This window comes from Hibiscus syriacus, unplaced genomic scaffold (assembly GCF_006381635.1).
Source record: "Hibiscus syriacus cultivar Baekdansim isolate YM2019G1 unplaced genomic scaffold, ASM638163v2 tig00110109_pilon, whole genome shotgun sequence".
Taxonomy (NCBI): domain Eukaryota; kingdom Viridiplantae; phylum Streptophyta; class Magnoliopsida; order Malvales; family Malvaceae; genus Hibiscus; species Hibiscus syriacus.
Window position 1 is genome coordinate 410002 of NW_024062593.1, and position 20379 is coordinate 430380.

General features: G+C 35.1%; 5 protein-coding genes across 7 annotated transcripts; 2 read left to right on the top strand and 3 right to left on the bottom strand.

The window, feature by feature from the left end:
- Positions 1–1828: 1828 nt before the first annotated feature.
- LOC120215025 (DUF724 domain-containing protein 6-like) lies at positions 1829–7120 on the top strand. Its single transcript, XM_039212826.1, has 5 exons — positions 1829–2881; positions 4595–4852; positions 6496–6605; positions 6694–6792; positions 7103–7120. Coding segments are annotated over exons 1-4 (1422 nt in total). The 3' UTR covers positions 6695–6792; positions 7103–7120.
- LOC120215026 (DUF724 domain-containing protein 7-like) lies at positions 6726–7967 on the top strand. Its single transcript, XM_039212827.1, has 3 exons — positions 6726–6792; positions 7103–7231; positions 7312–7967. Exons 1-3 carry the CDS (start codon positions 6726–6728, stop codon positions 7965–7967), a joined length of 852 nt encoding a protein of 283 aa, XP_039068758.1.
- Positions 7968–10034: 2067 nt separating this feature from the next.
- LOC120214879 (ADP-ribosylation factor-like protein 8a) lies at positions 10035–12645 on the bottom strand. 2 transcript variants are annotated; one of them, XM_039212677.1, is made up of 6 exons: positions 12507–12645; positions 11429–11510; positions 11289–11321; positions 11041–11162; positions 10451–10612; positions 10035–10363 (listed from the first exon to the last, which is right to left on the bottom strand). In XM_039212677.1, exons 1-6 carry the CDS (start codon positions 12542–12544, stop codon positions 10246–10248), a joined length of 555 nt encoding a protein of 184 aa, XP_039068608.1. In that variant the 5' UTR covers positions 12545–12645; the 3' UTR covers positions 10035–10245. The 2 variants fall into 2 exon arrangements, with proteins under 2 accessions (XP_039068608.1, XP_039068609.1); XM_039212678.1 differs by lacking the exon at positions 12507–12645 and adding an exon at positions 11693–11817.
- Positions 12646–13827: 1182 nt separating this feature from the next.
- LOC120214881 (endo-1,4-beta-xylanase 5-like) lies at positions 13828–16103 on the bottom strand. Of its 2 annotated transcripts, none has more exons than XM_039212680.1 (7): positions 16036–16103; positions 15891–15937; positions 15630–15780; positions 15368–15540; positions 15156–15254; positions 14271–15059; positions 13828–14190 (listed from the first exon to the last, which is right to left on the bottom strand). In XM_039212680.1, exons 1-7 carry the CDS (start codon positions 16088–16090, stop codon positions 13843–13845), a joined length of 1662 nt encoding a protein of 553 aa, XP_039068611.1. In that variant the 5' UTR covers positions 16091–16103; the 3' UTR covers positions 13828–13842. The 2 variants fall into 2 exon arrangements, with proteins under 2 accessions (XP_039068611.1, XP_039068610.1); XM_039212679.1 differs by having other exon boundaries at positions 15156–15260.
- Positions 16104–19022: 2919 nt separating this feature from the next.
- Positions 19023–19403, bottom strand: LOC120215028 (endo-1,4-beta-xylanase 5-like). Its single transcript, XM_039212828.1, has one exon. The coding sequence runs from the start codon at positions 19401–19403 to the stop codon at positions 19023–19025; it is 381 nt and encodes a 126-aa protein (XP_039068759.1).
- Positions 19404–20379: the final 976 nt, after the last annotated feature.

Consider the following 20379-nt stretch of genomic DNA (forward strand, 5'->3'; position numbering starts at 1 on the left):
ATCAGGAAGTGATCCCATCAACATCAGAGCCAGATCTTCGTCTTTAAAAGTCACGTCCATATTCATCAGATCAGTCACCAGCTGATTAAAGCTAGTAATGTGATCATTCATAGTGGTACCTGGTACATAGTTGAAGCGGAACAGTCTCTTTTTCATGTAGAGTTTGTTCTGACCGCTTTTCTTCAAAAATTTCTCCTCCAGTGCCTTCCACAATTTACTTGCAGAAGTTTCCTTAGAAAATGCATACTTCTGCTCTCTAGAAAGACACGATCGAATAGTACCACATGCCATTCTATTGATCCTCTTCCATTCTTTCTCCTCAACATCATCTGGTTTCTCTCCTTCAATAGCAATGTCTAGACCCTACTGAAATAGGGCATCTAGAACCTCACTTTGCCATATGCCGAAATGACCGGTGCCATCAAAAATCTCCACTGCAAATCTAACATTTGTCACAGCATTTCTTGCCAAAATTGAAGATGAAGAAGCGTCTGTCATTTCTGCTACAAATTCTATTAAATAGCTGCCAATACAGAATGTCAATTATCCCAAGGAAATTTTTCTGATGTGGAAGATCAGCCTAAGCCGCAACCACAGAGCATACTAAAATAAACCAAGAGCTCTGATACCAATTGTTGTGAAATTCGGGTTAATTTCCACCAATAACAAATTCACCGTGAAAACTATTATCTAGGTGACTAGTGTGAAAACGATTGTACTAAAAATCACCCCAAGGTAGATTCCCAGAAAAGAGGAGGGGTCACAATGATCCCTCTTAAAACCCACTTTCCTTAGACAGAACTACCAAGACAAGTAATTTTAATAGGACAATAATTGACAACAACTATACCCGACAATAGCTATTAAATAGACATAAAAGAGAACACCAAAATATTTCACTAATAGAGGAAATATTACAAAGAGAGAAAGAATACAAATAGCCTTTAAAATAGAAGAAGGCTTATATTTGTGGGATGATTAACTAAGGAGGATGAGGGCTTTATTTATAACAAAATAATTTCCCCTCCTCCTTATACACAACCAATGTGGGACTTTTGCCAAAAACCAACATGATCTTCCCTTAATCTCTTGTTCTGAATCAACACATCCTTGTAAGACCTATCATCCCGTACACTGCTCAAGGTCTCAACGCCTACCCTGTTCTTCCCTCTTTCCTTATCTGAATACTGTTTCATTCCTGTCTGAACCCTGCCTGTTGCTACTGGTCCTCTCCGCGGATTCTGATACTTTGCTACCCCCACTGTTACTTTCCTCCCATCTATCACCGAACCATTAACTTTCTCAATTGCGTTCACCATGCTCTTCTCATTAACGAACTGAACAAAAGCAAACGTGTGGGCTCTATATTTTGGTTTATTCAGAACGTTCAGAATGAAAAACTCTACTGACTGACCCATGGAACTGAAACAACTCCCTCAATGCCTTCCTAGACACTCTCCGACTCAGATTATCCACGAACACTGTCCAAACCTCAACGGAGGGGGACTGACTTTTTGACTTCTCTGACGCTCTCATACTCTCTCTATAATCAACTAACTTCAATTCTTAGCTTTAAAAAAAAAGATAGGAATATAAATATATTATAACAAAAGCTGTAAACACTTGTAAAATCACTTTATTGCTTGCCATTTATTTTGCTTGAGCACAAAAATTTGTATATGCCACGGTGTTTTGTTTGTTTTAAACACTTATGAGATAACTAATATATTGTTTTCTTTAGGATAGTTTAGTATTTTTTTTTTTGCATGGTTTTGTCTTGTATATGTTTTAATTCTGTTTTTTTTTATTTGTGTATTGTCTTTGTAGCATGAGTACTGATATTTGTAAACTAAGGTATCATCACGGAGGAAAATTGGTGAGAACCCCAACAGTTCAATACATAAATGGGACTGAAGTTGAGTATGATGAAGATATTGATTGCATTTGTTATCGGACTATACTAGGATCAGTGAAGTCCTTAGGATACGATATAGGGATGGCAGTGAAAGTATACTATGTAGAGGAGGGGAAGTCTTTGGATGGAGAGTTGAAATTAATATTGGATGATAAACGGGTTCTGGAAATGTCAAATCAGTTGAGGAAGACTAAAGTTGTAGATATCTATGTCGAGCACTTAGATGAGAAGGTTCGTGGAACAGTGTTTCCTGGTGCTCTTAGGCAACTAATAGAAGGTTCCGAACAATCTGTCAGTCAAGGGAGTGAAACATGTCAGTTGCCCCCTACACCCTCTACACCTAGATTTGATGATTCAGACACTAATCTAGAAAGGGATGAAAATCAGAATGAGTGTGAATCTGGTGAAGATCTAGCTGTATTTAAGGAGGTACTTGCTTACAAAAAGGATGATAAAGTACCTTTTTCTTTGGGGAAATATCTTTCTCTTGAAACCCACAAAACCAGAACAATGGAGGGAGACTTTGATGCCGAGTTAATTTTGAGTGAAGGCAGAGAGGTCGAAGTATCCTCTGATGAAGAAGGGTTCAGAGGAGTATGGTTTACTTGTACCATTCTGAAAGTCCTAGAGGACAAAACTAAAGACAAGGTCTTGGTTCGGTACAAACACTTGCTCGAAGATGATAATCAAACGCCATTGACCGAAAGTGTCGAGCTTTCCTTCATTAGGCCATTACCCCCAGTGCTCAAAATCCCTGGTGACGAGTGTTTTGAAATAAACGATGTTGTGGATGCGTTTCACCTTGATGGGTGGTGGACTGGTTCTATTTCTGAAGTTATTGACAACCGGAAGAGGTATATTGTGTCTCTTCCAGATCCACCTGAAGAGATTGAGTTTTCTTATTCTAATTTGAGACCTCACTGGAAATGGGCTAATGGAAGATGGGTTAAACCCTCCAAATTTCAGGTATTCCCTTCTTTGTTTTAAATGTTTTATGCTTCTTTTCCAAATGCATTTGCTTTCCGGGCTCCAAAATTTTCATCTGATGTTTATATCTGAAAGGTGGTGGTTACATCCCGCTGGGGGTATATGCATATAGGAATTCTCAATATTATCTTAGCTGGCGTTTGGTTGGATGAAATTTCTTAGAATTGGTGAGAATTAGAATCCAATTCCATCACTTTCTCTTGGTTCAAGTTTTTCAATGGAATTGAAATCTCATGTAATTCAATTTCATCAAACGAGGGAAAATGAATTCTATCAAAAAATGGATAGAATTCAATTTCCTTGTTGGAGGGAATTGAAATTTAACCATACTACTCTCATCAATCATTTGGTAACTTATTCATATATTGAATAAAAATATTTTTTTATTATTTCGGGTCGGGTTCGGGTTTAGGGTGAAAAAAACGGACCTACCCGAAAATATATATAATTCAGGTCGGGTTGGATTAAGTCACTGTTTTTATTAAATAAAATTAATTTTTATTATTTCAGGTCGGGTCGAATTTCTAATTCATATATTCGGATCGAGTCGAATGGAACTTTATTTTGTTCGGGTCGGGTTTTTTAAGTGTGATATTCGGGTTGAGTTTTTTTAAGTGTGATATTCGGGTCGGGTCGGGTCGGGTTCGGGTTTAGAGTGAAAAAATCGGACCGACCCGAAAAAAATATATAATTTTACCTTATATATTTAGGAATAATTACAATAATACCCATCTATATATAATTTTTTTCAATTAAATCAATATTTTTATTAAATAAAAATAATTTTTTATTATTTTGAATCGTGTCGGGTCGAGTTTCTAATTCATATATTCAATAAAAATAGTTTTTGGTATATTTTTTTTGTAACTAATTAACATACTCCGATTGGAATGTATCGAAATATTGCTCTATCTTTTGGTAATTTATTAACATATTTTGATTGCGATGATTTTAACTTATAATGTTTATTAGCATGATTTTTATAATTTATTGAAATAAATAATCAATCAATAAAATGAAAATTTAATATTTTTTTAATTTTTTATAATATATTACTACATGTAAGTTGTAAAATAAACTAAAATAAAGCAAAAAAACAAGAATGACAATTCTGTCATTTTACATTACTGAAATCAAATTCATCTGACATGTCTACGAATCAAACAGAATATGGAATTGGATTCCAATTTCATTTCCTGCCAATCAAACAGAATATGGAATTGGATTCCAATTCCTACAGATTCTAATTCCTTCACAGATTTTAATTCCCTCATAAATATTCCAACAAACCAAACGTCACCTTATTCTTTTCTGTTTGCTTTCAAGAGAATGTCTCTGCTCTGCTCACCATCCATTTCTCTTTTCCTTCCCCTTCCGTAAGTCGGAGCTTCTAATAAATTGTCCCCCGCCCCTCGCACACATTTAGGCCACTGGCCAAACCCATTTGTTTTCTGGGCTCCAAAATTTTCAGTTTTCATGTCTATAGTATATAGGTTTTGTTAAGTGTCAAAAAAAATCTAAAAGTAAAGTAGATTAAAAAAAATCTGCCCAACTAATTGTGCAACATAAACTACTTGAAATAAATGAATTATTCTCCAAGTTTGCCCTTACTTGAGGCATATAATCAACAAAATAGTGGCCTGCAAAATTTTGTGTTCTGCTCACTTAATTGGACCTCTTTTTCTTTTTCAGGAAGTCCCCTCTTCAGATTGTCAAAAACTGGAGCTATCACGCAACGTTGTCAAAGATGCTGAGGCAAATATTCAGCTTGAAAGTTCTGATGCTGTAAAAAGTAGCAGCAAAAAGCATGAGCTTTGCCGTGTAACTTCTAAAAAGAATAAGATGAGTCCATCGGTCGCATCTAGAGAACCAGCAAAGAGTAAGCAAGTAAGGCAGACAACACCTGAAGGTGATGCTACATCTTTACATCCCTCCAAGAAGTTCAAACATGTAAGCTTAGCAAACTCATACTCCTTGAATCTGAAATTTTTTCCTAATAGCCCTTGTTTTGAATTGTAGAGGAAATTAGAGTAGTGATATTTACTATTAGCATTGTATCTTAATATAAAATCACCATTATTAAAGTAAATTTGCTATTTTTTGGGTGGGGATTGGAAGTCGGTAAGGAAAGGATTAAAGGATGAGATTATTACTTAGAGTACTCCGTTTCAAATCCTTAGTCTGGTTTATCAGGGGGTGGTTTACCTCCTAACCCCTCCCCTTGGAAAACAAATAGGATAAACTGAACAATTTACTTCCTTTCAAACACAATGTAAATATGTTGAATTGTGTTAAGTGGCGGCAGCTAATGTTTTTTCTCTCCAAGTGTAGGTTTGCTAGAGCTCCTCCTAACTATATATTTTTAAGTAAATGACTTGTATGGCTGCAAACTATATTATAAAACTCAAACGATTGATCCACTAATGCTTGTTAATGTGTTTATGTGGATTTGTTCCTGGTGTATGAGTTTCCATTATGTGTCAATTGACCATGATCTTAAAAAAGGCATTTGCTTTCAAGAGAATGTCTCTTTTCTGCTCACCATCCATTTCTCTTTTCCTATCCCTTTATGTAAGTTGGAGCTTCTCATTGACGTGAGTTACAATTTAGAGGCCTACTAGGTTTCTGTTCTTCCTAAACTCATCTCCTAAAACTTATCTCCCAAGAAGATAAATACTAATAACAAAATATAGATAAAATTACAAATAAATTTAGACTTCTAAGACAAAATAAACTTCTAATCTTGAATTCTTTATACTCTCCCTCTCAAGCTGTGGTGTATATGTCATATAAACTTAGGTTGGACTTGAATCCATCAAAAGCTAGTTCTTGGAAGAGCTTTGGTAAGAATGTCAGCAAGCTGAAGTTGAGAAGGAATGTAACTTAGTTCAACAGTCCCATTGTTGACTATTTTTGAGATGAAGTGTTTGTCAATGTCCACATGCTTTGTTCTGTCATGATGAACTGCATTTTTAGCAGTACTTATGGCTGATTGATTGTCACTTTGCACCTTGAAGTGATCCTTGGAGTCAACCTTTAATTCCTTCAACAGTCTCTGAATCCACATTCCTTCACAAATTCCTGAAGTAAGTGCTCGAAACTCAACCTCTGCGATACTTAAAATCACAAACTGCTTTTTGTTTCCCCATATAACAAGATTACCCCAAACCATGGAGCAATAGCCACTTGTATATCTTCTTTCAATTAACACCCCAACCCAACTTCTATCAGTGTATACTTCTACCTAACGTTTTTCACTCCTTTTAAAGATTAAACCGTAGCCTGGTGTCATCTTTAATTATCTAAGGATTCGGTTTACAACCTCTAGATGCTCTTCTTGTGGATTATTCATATGTTGGCCGATAATTCTTACGGAGAATTCAATGCCTGATCTTGTATGTGAAAGATAGATCAACTTGCCTACTAGTTTTTAATTTATGAACATTGTGGGGGGAAAAAGAGACCGTAGTGTCTTAAAATTCTTCCCTTGTACTTTTACATAATAGAGTGCGACACTGTGAATCTATATTACTTTAGGTTTAATGCTGAAAGTAAAAAAAATTGCTTTTCGAACTTGTTTTCTATCCATGCAGGAGATGAATCTGCAGAAGGAACGTGGTATGAACATACATCAGAAAGAAGATGGTTTGCTGGAAAGCAGACAACCAAAATCAGTGCTTCGAATCACCCGATCTCCTTGTTGGTAAAGAAATAGAATAACATGAAGCTACCAGTTTCTGCTATCATATAATTTCATCAGAACTTACTTCTACTGCTGTATATTTTACAAGATATAAACGCTACTGCTGGTGTTCTTGAAGAAATGGTTCCTGAAGACTACAAAGCCACAGAAGCTGAGTCATCTGTGATCTCAGGGTTGGAGCGAGCAGGTTGGGTACAACATAAGATCTACCTCAGTTTAATGAATATCGATGTTGTTTTAGGGTTTATTATAAACTTATGAATGAACCAGTAACTGATATGACTAGAATTGGGACTGTAGGATATTATCTGCAGCTTGCAAATTAAATTGTTGACAATGGTACTAACTTGCATATGCAATTCACGACTTATTTGAACTGGTAACTGCTGAGAACTGCATTCAATAGGAAGGAACATGATAAAGGAAGGATGAAATTTTCATGCCCTCTGTTTTTCTTTTTGTTTTGATTTTCACACCTCTAGTTCTTGATTTTATAGGTTCTCGAACAATGTCAATAGAGAGGGCATATTCTCAGAGAAAGATAACCAAGGTGGCTGGAGAGTCTGGCAGAGTTCTTCATGAAAAGGAAGAGCAACCTCAAGTAATATGCCACGGAAACGGCTCAGGTAAATAATGTAACATCTTATCATGATTCATGTTCCCTTTTTCATTAAAATTTTCTGATTCTGATAATGTTTGTACATAGGATTTTTCCCCCCTGGATTTGAAAATCAATCGAATGATCCAAAGGAGAAACCACATGAATTAATGGTGCAGTCTCCTTTAGTTGGCTTTTCAGGTGACAATGAGCGAGAGGGGGGTCAAGGCTTACCTTTTGTGAAGAGCCTAGAAATCTGGAAAGCAGTTGAATCTATGGAAATTTTCAAAGTCATGCCTCAAAACCCGCATTTTCAACCCTTGGTTAAATCGAAAGAAATCCTCCGTGAAGGTTTAGCTGTTGCTCATATGTTGAACTTTGCATCCTTGGTGCAGAAGACTTCTGCGCTGACAGTTGTTGATCCTAGGAACCTTTTTACTACCATTTTGGATGTTCTTCCTGAATTCGAAACTCTTGGATTTGATGTGAAGGCAGTAAGGGGCCGAACAAGCGAGTTGCTAAAGATAAAAGACAGACGTGGACATCCTCAACAACATTCTGATGAGTTGACTAAAATAAATGAAGAGATTGGTGCAAACCAAAAGACGATGAGAGAACTGGAAGAAAAGCAAGCATTACTGTTGCAGAGGAAGAAGAGTAAAATTGCTGAAATTGCCTCACTTAAATTATATGCAGATTATACCACTAAAGACCTTCAAAATTTCGAGGCCGATTTCGAGAGTTCAGCCGGTAGTTCCTGGTAACTGATCTAGTACTTGGATATTGGTCTTCAGGGAGTAATTTATGCTAAAAGCCGTTATTACAAAATAGATATTTCATTATCAATAAGTGAAGAACCATCGGGAAGTTCTACCGTACGAAAGCTTTAATATACGGTAAGTAAATATGTTACCGGTTTTGTTATTATTTTTTTAACAAAATCGGTAAAAAATTACTTAAAACAATAATTTTTTTAACATTTTCGGTAAAATATCCAATAATAACAAAATCAGTAGAAAAAAATAATAAAACCGGTAATGCAACCAATAATAAAAAAAACTAATAAAAATAATAATATTTTCGATAAGTTTCTATTGGTTTTGTTAAAAAAATAATAAAAAAAATAATAACGTTTTTTCTTAGTCGTGTATTAAGAACCATTCGTATCCTACCCGCCTCAACTTATGAATTCCGAGTAAAAGGAATAATGTCATCTGCATGGAGAAATGATTAACCTGGGGTCGTTTTGACTAGGGGGTTTTATATATAAAAACCCCCAATAAATAACTTATTAGCAAAATGACCCCCCACGGATTATTTGAAAAAATACCGTCAAATAGATCACGTCGGACTGTCTCGCGTTCTGTACAACGCTCGGCTAAACGAGAAATAGAATTAATTGCGAGATATAGTTTATGGACCTCGTGTTTTGCAGCACTCGAGGACTATGCATTTCCAGGCCACAGTAGAGTGTCTATAGGCATGATCAAGTGTTATTTCTGGGTTAAAAATTGAAATTTTTTCTTAATTTATAAGTTTAGAGGTATAATATTGCAATTTATCTTTAAGTTGAGGCAACTTATCTTTAAGTTGAGGCAAATATCGTCACATACGTGATATTTTAAACGGGAAAAAATCACGTTTGAAATGATTCGAAAACATGATTTTGTGCATGAAGAAGAAACTAAAATTATTCTGAATGATGAGTATTAAAACCAACTAATGGATCTGCCTCAATGGTTTAAGCATTTTTATGTCTCCAAAGAGTCAGGTTTGAGTCTCACTCCTCTCACCTGTTTATTGCTTCTTCTACTAATTTTCTATTGGTGGAAAATAAAATAAAATAATTAAAATTAAGAAAATATCCTCCAATTATGTTGTGACACGTGTAACAATATGATTAAAAGATTAAATTTATTAAATTAAATTAAAATTAGGACCAAATTGATAGAATGCATAAGTAGTGCAGATCAAATGCATAATTATACCAGTCTTGTTAGTTGCCACATCAACACTTCCGTTAGATATTAACGACAAGTGACTTGATTGAATACAATTACATAGTTATATGGTCTGATTGACAAAATTGAAAGATAGGCGGTAAAAGTAAAAGGGCTAAATAGTTGAGTGGTCAACAGTATAATTTACCCTTGTTAAATTCATGATTTGAAATCATTTATTTAAAAATTATTTCATATTTACATTTTAAATTTTTTAAAAAAATTATTAAATAATAAGCGTACGACCCCCAAAAAATGAAACTAAAATTTATTTGTTTACAAACCAACAATATATGTACATTGAACGAACATAGTTAATTGAAGTAGTAAGTAGTTTGATATATTTTAATTAAAGTCTTGAGTTCGAGTCTTTATATATGTAAAAATATTCTTATTGGGAGACACACCCACTAAATTCATATATGCGACTCGGGTCGATCCAATTAATCAAGACGAAACTTTGGAACCGAGAAGTTAACCAAAATATATATATATACATTGAAAAGGATCAAATAAATTCATGTCCAACTCACCCACCACATAAATATTATAATTACGTAGCATAAAGCCTTAAAATTTTACATGTTTTATCGACAAATTATAGATTAAGTGGTTGAAAGCTTTAATCCCTCCAGATAAGAATTATTCAAAATAATTTTTTTTGGATAATTGGATTAACTGAATTTAATAACTACGATTACAACTTTTAAATTGATAACCATTCACTTTCTTTTTTTAAATAATATTAAAATACTACTATTAATCGTTTCAAAAAAAATATACTACTATTAATCTCAATTATTCATTTTCACTCGTGATCCACAAAACATGTAAAACTTAAAAATGTGTCAATAGATCGATCGAACCTCTATATAATACTGTAATTCGAGCCAAGTTGGAAAATTTAAGACAATGGTGTCGGTCGGACATTGACAAATCCTGTTGGTCGGACAGACGCATCCAAGTCATATATTCAACCACCCTGTACCAAGAAGAAACTACAACACAAGCTGGAAAAACAATAGACAAACTTTCTGTGACTTCAGTTCTTTGATTTTGAATGCTTCACCAGCCAATCGATCACCGTATCGATGTTGGTGGAGTTTTTGCATGAGATCATATAGCAACAAACCTCTCTGTCGGTAATCAATTTCAAGCCCCTGCATGGTCCGACACCACAAAACATGAATGAAAATTTACATTTGCATTAAGATCTACGGTTTTTATGACAGGTTCAGCGCACTTACATTTGCTCTGTCAAGTTCTCCTTGGACAAGGCTTCTGGTTTGTCGATCTTGTTTCCAAGAACCAGCAGGGGAATGCCGCTTAATGAGGGCTTACTCAACAGGTCGTGGAGTTCTCTTCTAGAGACAGATAAGTTATCGTTATCGGCAGCATCCACAACGTAACTGTATATTGCAGAAAATCACAATAAGAAGTAGTCGACCATCGATATGAAGACAACGTATCGCTGAAAAGTTGCCTACACAAATTGGGTAATAAAGCATGCAAGTTCTACTTGGAAGATACCATATATGTATGTGTCTTACACGACGAGCAAGCACGTCTTGCAAAGCATAAGGAAATTATAAGACCGGGTGGCGTGGAGTGGTGAGGTTTGCCAATTTTAAAGTTTGTGGGAAGTAAACAACCAAAGCATATCCCTCAACTGTGTTTAGGACATGCTGGATAAAAGCTAACCGGAGAACACGAGTTTCATATAGAAACAACTTCCTTTGAATAAAGACACAAATATCATAGAAACATCAAATAACGAAATATTTTCCAAGTTTTCCCCATAAAGAGACTGATAACTAAATAAGTAAGAATGACATACACAATAGCTGAAACAGCACGGCAGTATCTCTCCCACATGCTTCGAAACCTAGGTTGACCCCCAAGATCCCATAACTTTATAGTGACATTTCCTTTAGTTACCTTCCTCATATTGAATCCTACCTGCAAACAGAAGAGATGTCGTGAAAATTAAAAGAAACAAAACCGACCAAAACAAACACTTGCTGCATGAAAATAACAAAATCTCAAAAATGAATGTCGGTATTGGCTCTTAGCCATATGACTTACCGTTGGTATCATATCTTCACTATATCCACCAGTCTTGAGATAAGATACAGACAAAGAAGTCCAGTTATCAGCAACAAGCTAAAAGATTAGTATACCAAACAAACAAAACAAGGTTATAACTCATATCAGTATCCACTTACTGCAATGACATTAACTAGGGATGTTTTTCCAGCATTTTGTAGGCCTATTAACGATAGCTCCATTTCTTGCTTGAAAAAGAGACTACAAGAAATAGAAAGAAAATAAGAGACCATGCAGGAAACTGAATCCAAATAAAATGTATAAGAAAGACTCAATCAGAAACATACATCAGGAGCTCTTCTAAACTCGTAAGGTATTCCGTAAAAGGAATGCAAAAAAGGAAAACGGTCAAAGGAAACAAGATAAATTTGGGGCTGCCTCACCCAATCACACTACACATCTCCCGAAACAATACATAAACAACCCTCCCGCGTCCCGCCAGATCCACCAGCAACACCTAAAGCCTTCCGTTTGTCACCCTCGGTTACATGACAGAAACTGCTCTTTGGCAGTTTGCTAATTTGACTTGAGAAGAAAACAAGGATGGAAAGCAGTGAATGACGCTGTTCTAATTCATTATGCCAACGAGGAAAAACATGTGCCGCAAAAACCATCTATACCACAATCAACACTCTCCCCGTTAACACACGATACAATGGTTGCCATCTAGATGATCCCACTATGACAAGTGATCCTTATCTCAAGCACTTCAGAAAGATACCCTATTAATCTCATACCCCTGCAAGTTTAGCTATTGCCACCAGCAGCAACTACCACTTTCCCAACGCAATAACAAACACTTTAAGCATGGATGTGGAGAACAAAAGACATCCTTTTTCTAGCTATCTTTTAAAAGCAACCAAACCAAGCAACCACATATAAGCATGTTTATAGCATTTTACAGATCTTCTTAAAATGAAATCAACAGTGACATTGCTAATTGTAATATCTATCTATAAGAAACGAATTAAAGGGAAGAAAATTCCAATAAAAAAATCCACTATAAACACATATTCCATTCATTTATATGCTTGATCCAAATAATCAATTTAAGAAATTAAAAGCGAAATGTGAAATTCAGTAATAAGACCGGTTAGATTATACATTTGAAATCAACACGAGAATTAAAAAAATCGGGACTTTCTTTGATTCTTTAGTTTTATTTTCTCGGTAATCAAACAAGGAAGGGAATCTGACCTTCGTAGCCAATTCAGAAAAGCTTCCCATAATCCCATCTTTTTCGAATGAGGAAAAAATTTGAGAAAATTAGGGTTTCAACTTTGGGCTGATAAGATCCGACCAAAAAATAATTTTAAATTAAAAAATGGATTGCCTTTTATTCGGTTCTTTAGAAATGATTGAGTTCCCTCCGTTATTTAAATCAGAAAGAATGTAAAGATAAAAGCCTTTTAAAAAGGTCCAATTATGGACGCCACCCTCAACTTCATAAAATCTTATAATTAGTACTTATACTTTAATATTTTATAATTTGGTCATTTTTACTTTACTAAACCTAAAAAAATTGTCAATTTATCGGTGAACATATGAAACTGAACTATTTTTTTACTAATTTATTACATATAAATCACTGTAATATTGATTCCAATATTCAATGATTTAACGATAAAATTGAAGAATGTTACACATGTAGCATTGAATTAAATTCTAAATTTCCATAAAAATAAGAGAACCAAATTCCGATAATTAAATTAAAAATAAATGCCTAATTATGAATGTGTCCCTCTACTTCACAAAATATCGAGAATACTTTTTTTACAATTTAGTCAATGTACTTTACTAAACATGAGGAATTAATCCATTTGTTACTAAATACGTGAACTTGAATTGTTAATTTTTTTATAAATTATTGAATTATTGATTTCTAGATCAGCAATTTAACTGTATAGTCGTAATAGTTTTACACAATTAAACTAAATTCTCATTTTTCATAAAGTGTTACGACTAAATTGTGATAAGTTAAATCAGAGGGACTGATTTATCAGACCAAAAAGTTAAGCGTGAAGTGCTGACAGAGAATGGTCGGCCGTTGGTTGTCACTCGTTGGGAACGGAGAGTGTGCAATATAGGCCAACCGTAAAGGTTTTCTCATACATTTGGCGATAGTTAAGTGGTACGTGGTTTTCACGTACTAGATTGGCAAATGAGTGAGAGGAGTTAGGAGATAAGAACAAAAGTACAATTTGGCTAGTGGGAAAACGATTCTGTTGTTGTTGGGAGACACTACAAGTCCAGGTTGTCCCTTAACGTGTGTAGATGGTATTGGTGTGATTTTAAATTTTAGGGTAAATTACACATCTAATGCCCCAACTATCACTTTTATTTGTTTTGATCTCCCATTTTTTTTAAATTACGTTTTGGTTTTATTTTGGTCATTCACAGTTAAAAATTATCTAAAACAATAACAGATAGAATAATTGAAAATTTAATTGATATAGATTGATATTTCAAAAATTCAATCATAAATTTAAACCGATTTTATTACCAAACACAAGATGAAGTCTGTAACAATAATTCAAACACCGAACTGGACAAGGACAGTAGTGTTTTCCATATCTTTCGTTACTTCTAAGCTGATGGTAGTTGATAATCCAGTTAAAGGATGGTAAACATTTACCTTATAATCACCATGAAAGAGTGAAACTTCAGACCATCCTCTACTATCAGTTCTAATTTCTGTCCTGCCAGATTTCCACTCCTTAATCAGCTTGTCCACAACTTCTCCGATCCGTGTAGGTTTGAATTCCGAATCCGCTAGAGTCATAACATCGAATCCGGAAACTTTGGGACCGCCGAAGATGATAATGCCTTCGACCGCAGGGTGAGAATAAGCCTCACGTAGTATGTCTTCCAAGTATTGTGCCTGTGAGGAACACGAAAGTTCGGACGATTAGTAAATGTATGCAGTTATGTGTGTCGTGATGCCTCGAACGAATGTCGTACCTGATTCGGTCCTTTCACGTCGACTTCCGTGAGCCATATAGGCAACCCCATTGTTCCTAGAATGTCCAAAGCAGATCTCATGTATGCAATGTTCGGTTTCGCGGCACCGAAATGGCCTTGCAATCCGATTGCCGCCTTTAGGCCTTTGTTCCCCGGAAAAGAAAGGATCTTCTGGAGCTTCTCCTTGTATTTCGAAGCAGTGGATGCATGATCCTTACTGTTTTCTATCGTATTGTACTCGTTCATGAAAAGGGTCGTATTCGGATCGAGATGGTAAGCCATTGAGTAGAAGGCGTAAGACGCGTTTTCGCCGAGTTTATCCTCGAAGAATCTGAAATGCAGATTCTCATTCACTACATCCCATCCTGTTAACTTCCCTGCATATCTCGAAACCACTGAATTCAACCTTCGAGTCGTCGCGTTCATCAGCTCGGCCGGAGGAAGGTCTTTAACCCATTTAGGCTGCATTCTTTTATTGTCCCAGAAAACGTTATGACCTCTAATGGAAATCCCATTCTGCTCGGTGAATTTCACCATCGCATCCGCAACCGTATAGTTTTCCTTGCCTCGTATTTTCTCCGTGCTGTACCATTTCATCTCATTGGTGAAACTGGTAACCTTGAATCTCGAGGCGAACCATCGCCGATAACCTTCGCTCGTGAGGATGTGGTGGTTCATTCCACATCCCAATGGGAAGCCTGAATCAGTTTGGTGGATCGAGATCAAAGCACCATCTACTGCAGTTTTATTGGCATAAGTTACCTCGAATGACACCTTCTTCCTACGGACCTGCACAAATCGAATTCACAAACGATAGTCTTGTAACTTGTAAGTCCGCAGCCGCGACAAACCGACTCGATCAATCGCCTTTTATTTCCAGTTTACCTTGTGAATGCTTTTTTCTTGGTGGGATCTCCATTGTTTTGCTGTGAATGGTTTCAATGAAACATTATCAACCCATATCTCCACACCATTTGTTCTACTCTGCATCTGATGAAAAGTGCAAAACAAAACATGAGGTCCATCAGTTCCGAACAATAACGTTTTCCACACGAATCGAACACCGAAAGCTAAACGAAATAACCGAACAACTATACCATCAGAAGAACATCAACATGGCCTGAGAATTCTGCCACTATGCCTCCTTTCAACAGTGACCAGCACCCTTGCTTGGCTATGGTTTCGCCTCCATGAATCAATTTACCACCAGAAGCATTGAACACAACAGCTACAGCCTCACTCTCACTCCCTTTCCCGAGCCGAATCCAAGCTGAACATTCATCATGAATGATGCAATCAATCAACTATAAGATTATGCTATCACGACATGGCACGACCCGATCGAAATTTAACATTTACCTGAAAATGTATATAAGTTCCCATTCGCAAGCGTGACAGTCTGCAATGAGCGTGTTTTATTGTGCACTGAAATGAACTTGCTCCCATTTGTTCCCTGAGTGAACTCGATTATACCTCCGCCATATCGAGCTCTCTCGGGAGCTGCCAAGCACTGGTTGATGGTACAGTTTTCAGTTCATAAGCTTCGATAAATAGCGATTTGTTACATCGATCATAAAACGAACACGAAAGATTTAAAATGTACATATATATTCTACTTGCCTCCATTGTTGCAGAATAGTCATAGGAGGAAGCATAAACGCCACGTCCTGCATAACCAGTTGAAAGTAGAAAATTTAGCAGAAAATTGGTTAAAAAATGCATAAATTCTGCTGTTTTTTAGTGTATTAAAGAAAGGAAGAGAAACCTGAAAGCAGGAGAATGCATGAAAGAAGTGAAACGCAGGCCTCTGCAATCTTCATCTCAACATAGACAAAAACTTGGCCTCATTTTCTCACCTCCTATATATAAATATTTTATATTTTGATTAAAAAGTAAAAAGGTAAATTATCTATTTGTCACCCATTTATTCTTGTATTTATGTTTTGGCCATCGAACTATTATTATTTATAAAATTAAATCTAACATGCATTTTTGTTTCCATCTTTATACTCATCATTAGGTTTGACTGATGACTTAATGAAAATGGTGATGTGATATGATATAATAATGATTTTAGTCTCTAAAACTTACATATTTTATCAAATTGATCGAGTCTCATGGAGGGCATTTCATAATTTGGAGGTCTCCTGCGGAAGTTGCTCTCAACCTAGTGTTGGGGGCAACCTACTATCTTACCTCCCCTTACCCCATTACATATGGGAACAAGGGACAACCATTTTTTTCAATATTCAAAATTCTATCAATTTGATCACCATTTTAATTTGATATAATTATTAATTTATTATTAAGTTAATAATTATTTCAAATTAAAATAAGGACTGAGTTTATAAGATTCTTAAATTTTGAATTATTTTGAATTATGTTCAATTTAATAGATCATGTGAGTTTTGAGACTAAAATTGTTATTATATCAGGACACGTCACATTTTTTATCAAGTCAACTGTTAAACCTAACAACGAATATCAAGGGCGGAGCAATGATTCTAGTTCAAAGGAGGGCATGTATAATTAACAATAAAAAATGGGAGGAGCAAAATGAAAATAAATTAAAACTTGAAGGTCTAAATATGTATTTATTACTATATATTTTTTAATAATAAATAAGGGGGCGTGCGGTGCCCTCGTGAGACTATACGTATCTCCTTCCTTGAAGAGTACCAAATTTGAAATAAAATGTAGTATTAGATATAATTTTATAAAAAAAATTGTTGAATGATCAAAACAGAAATATAAGAATAGTTTAAGTACCAACTAAATAGTTTACCCGAAATTAAAATAGTTTATACGTATTGCATAAAAGCCAAAAAGAAAATCTCTGGTGGATTTCCAACTTTTTGACACGTGTATAATCTAAAATAGATATAGTTGTAACTTGTAAGATAGAGGATTCTGCATTTATTATTTTGTTTTTTTATAAATTATATTACTAACAGGCTTTCGTTTATTAATAATTAATATATCTATTTTTTTATAAATTATATTATAAGTATACTCTTATTCCTTTAAATTTTTTTAATAATATTTTAAATATTTATCAATTTCAAATTAAATAAAATTAATTTTTTGTTCATTTTATTTTTTAAAATTAAATATTTAATATATTCTTACTGTTTTGAGCTTAAACAAATTGTTCTTTCAATATTTTATTCTAATTTAATCCTTTAATACTATAAATAGTTTATTATAAGAACGATTTTTTTAACTTAATTTCCCCTATTGACATCGCCAGAATTCAAATTAATCTTATTTTAATGACATAATACGTCGTTTTATTAAATCGAAATGTAATTAATAATTATATTATCTTTTAATAATCAGGTTAAAACTGAAATAAATAAAATTTTAAACTACTCCATCACATGTATCATTATCAAATCATATAAAGATCCACTTGATTAACTTGCACTAACCCATTGATTACTTGTTGATATTAATGTTAATATTCCCTAATAATTATCGTCTAATGAGATGCGTGAGAGAGTTGATTTTATACATTAATAAAGACGTACTTCTAAAATAGAAAAAAGAAAACAAACCTTTCACATAATTCAATTCTATCTTTTAATTTCACAATGAATGCCATTGAGAAGAAGAAGAAGAAAAAAATTATAATTTGAAGTGTTTAGTAATGGGGTGGGTACAACATTTGGTCTTCATTACTTACATATTCTATCAGTTTGATCGTAATTTTAATTTAATCCAAAAAATTTAATCCTCTAATCATATGGTAACACATGGTCACATATTAAGTAGTTTATTGACAAAATTGAAAGATCATTGGTCAGAATGTAATCCTCTAATTAATTAAGTGGTTATGGGTGTGGTTTACCCAAAAAATTATAGGCACCTAAAGCAAAAACAATTATAATTTGGACACCTATCCGATCAGGGCCTATTGCGACGGAATGCCATTGCCGCAGCAAGTTGTCGACAATGTTCCCGGTCGCTAGGCAGGGGCGTGGCTGGGGCGGCGCGAACCGCGCGACCGCGCAGTACCCAAAAAATCCCAAAAAAAAAGTATATATATAGTGACGTTTTTCCAATAAACGCCACTATAGATATACCTATTGCGACGGTTTTTCAAAAAACGCCACTATTATTGCGCAGCCCAAAAAATACCAAAAAAAGTATTATATAGTGGTGTTTTTCCAATAAACACCACTATAGATGGACTTATTGCGCCGTTTTTTCAAAAAAACGCCACTATTGTTGCCCCAAGATCGAATATATCTAAAAAATAAGGCCCCTTTATAAGAATTTATACAGGGTCCCCAAAAACCTAGCCACAGCCCTGTCGCTAGGTTCCCGAAATTGTTGTTGGTCAAACACATTCTATAGCACCCTTGTGGCCTCCATGCTGCCCAAATTACAATCCCATCTACTTTAGGGTGATAGTGTGTTTCCATTAGAATCTGTTCCAAATATCTGGCCTGTCACACACAAGGGAAATCATTGAATCAAATGTAATTATATGTCTTAAAAGGGTTTAATTATTATTTTAGTCCCTCTACGATGCTAAAATTAAGAAATTCGATCGTTTTACTGGACTTTTATAATGTTAATAGTAGGTCTAAGTTTTGAAATTTCTGATTACCTGATTGGGGCCACTTTGGACATCAACTTCAGTAAGCCAGCCAGAGTATCAATGGCAGCTCTCATGTAAGGAAGATTCGGAGTATTGAAATGAGACTCCTCGTCAAAGCTCAAATCTGTCTCGGTTTCTGAAGGTACTTAGCCAGTGCGGCTGCCCCATTCGTTCAAAAACAACGGAACCGACGGATCGACCGTGTGTGCCAACCGATAAATCTCCGCCGAAGCTTGGTTCCCCATCCTACTCTCGAAGAACAAAAAATGCAGGTTCTCATTAACAACATCCCATGCAATAAGCTGGCCTTTATATCTTGACATCACCGAGTTTACTCTCCGAACGACGGCCTTCGATAGGTCGGTCGGCGAGAGGGAGTAAAGCCATCCTGGTTGGTACTTGGGATCGTCCCATACTACGCAGTGGCCTCGAACTGCAATGTTATGTCTCTTGGCGAAGCTGAGCATTGCGTCGGCCGACGAGTAGTCCTCGTGGCCCGGGGAACGTTCTGTGGAGTACCACTTCATTTCATTTTCGAATGTTGTGACACTGAACCTTGATGTGAACCAGTTTTGGCAGGACTAGTTTAGATCAAAACAAATACCGGAGAACGAATGGAGCGTCTCTCGTTGCAAATTAAGCTTCCGAGTGATGCCATCACTTGGATGTTTCCTGGCATGAGCCGCGATGAATTTGTTGCCACCAAGTTCTCTAAGTTCAATCCTCGCGTCTCCATATGCTTCCCATCCTTCCAATCCCTTATCGAACTCTGGGTTTACTAAGATTCCTCCTTCGTACAGAGGTTTAAGTGGAGTTTATCGACACTGAAAACCGAAAAAGATCGTTAAATGAGTAAAAATGACAAACAAATAAGACGTAAGACGATTTTTTAAGTCACGTATCAGAAGAAATCTTCGCATACTAAGGAATAAAGGCAATGCATTAGCTTCAAACCCTGTAAAAATCAAATGTAAAACATTCACTTAGGTCCACTTAATTTTATTTTAATTTTCATCAATTTTTTTTAAAAGTTCAATTCAACCTCCAATTCCTTTCTGAAGATTCTCATTAAACCCCTAAAACTTCTTTTTAAAAATCAATTAAGCCCCAAATTATTTTACCAAGATCCATCCGTCACTGAAACTCATAAAAATAACCGAAACTACAAGCCCAAGTGTATGAATTTATAAACCAACTGGTAGTATATAATTTTATATATCGGTACATATAATTATTATATATTTTTTTATTGTTAATATATAGTGTATGAAGTTATATATTGTTAGCATCGAATATAATATTTTCACCGTTTTGATTTTTCTTTTTTTAAAAATAAATAAATAAATTATATATAGATATATAGCTGAAGAGGCAGTCATTTTCCAACCATATATAGCTATATTTTCCTTCAAAGAAAAGTTTTTAATGCCAACACGCCTTAGCTTAATTATTAGAAAGGTTTCAATAATTTGATTTGGAAAAAGGTTATGAGAGATCAAAACT

Bases quoted from the DNA above. Each gene is read 5' to 3' on its own strand.
- LOC120214879 (XM_039212677.1), bottom strand. From the start codon at position 12,544: ATGGGATTATGGGAAGCTTTTCTGAATTGGCTACGAAG. The intron at 11,163-11,288 runs GTAAGTCATATG...TTCTGTTTGCAG, and splicing joins GTGAAGATATGATACCAACG to GTAGGATTCAATATGAGGAA. The intron at 10,364-10,450 runs GTAAGTGCGCTG...CGGACCATGCAG, and splicing joins GAGAACTTGACAGAGCAAAT to GGGCTTGAAATTGATTACCG.
- LOC120215028 (XM_039212828.1), bottom strand. From the start codon at position 19,403: ATGAAGTGGTACTCCACAGAACGTTCCCCGGGCCACGAGGACTACTCG.
- LOC120215025 (XM_039212826.1), top strand. From the start codon at position 1,829: ATGAGTACTGATATTTGTAAACTAAGGTATCATCACGGAGGAAAATTG. The intron at 2,882-4,594 runs GTATTCCCTTCT...TTTCTTTTTCAG, and splicing joins TTAAACCCTCCAAATTTCAG to GAAGTCCCCTCTTCAGATTG. The intron at 4,853-6,495 runs GTAAGCTTAGCA...CTATCCATGCAG, and splicing joins CCTCCAAGAAGTTCAAACAT to GAGATGAATCTGCAGAAGGA.
- LOC120215026 (XM_039212827.1), top strand. From the start codon at position 6,726: ATGGTTCCTGAAGACTACAAAGCCACAGAAGCTGAGTCATCTGTGATC. The intron at 6,793-7,102 runs GTTGGGTACAAC...TTGATTTTATAG, and splicing joins CTCAGGGTTGGAGCGAGCAG to GTTCTCGAACAATGTCAATA. The intron at 7,232-7,311 runs GTAAATAATGTA...GTTTGTACATAG, and splicing joins ATGCCACGGAAACGGCTCAG to GATTTTTCCCCCCTGGATTT.
- LOC120214881 (XM_039212679.1), bottom strand. From the start codon at position 16,090: ATGAAGATTGCAGAGGCCTGCGTTTCACTTCTTTCATGCATTCTCCTG. The intron at 15,781-15,890 runs GCAAGTAGAATA...ACCATCAACCAG, and splicing joins ACTATTCTGCAACAATGGAG to TGCTTGGCAGCTCCCGAGAG. The intron at 15,541-15,629 runs GTAAATGTTAAA...ATGAATGTTCAG, and splicing joins GAACTTATATACATTTTCAG to CTTGGATTCGGCTCGGGAAA.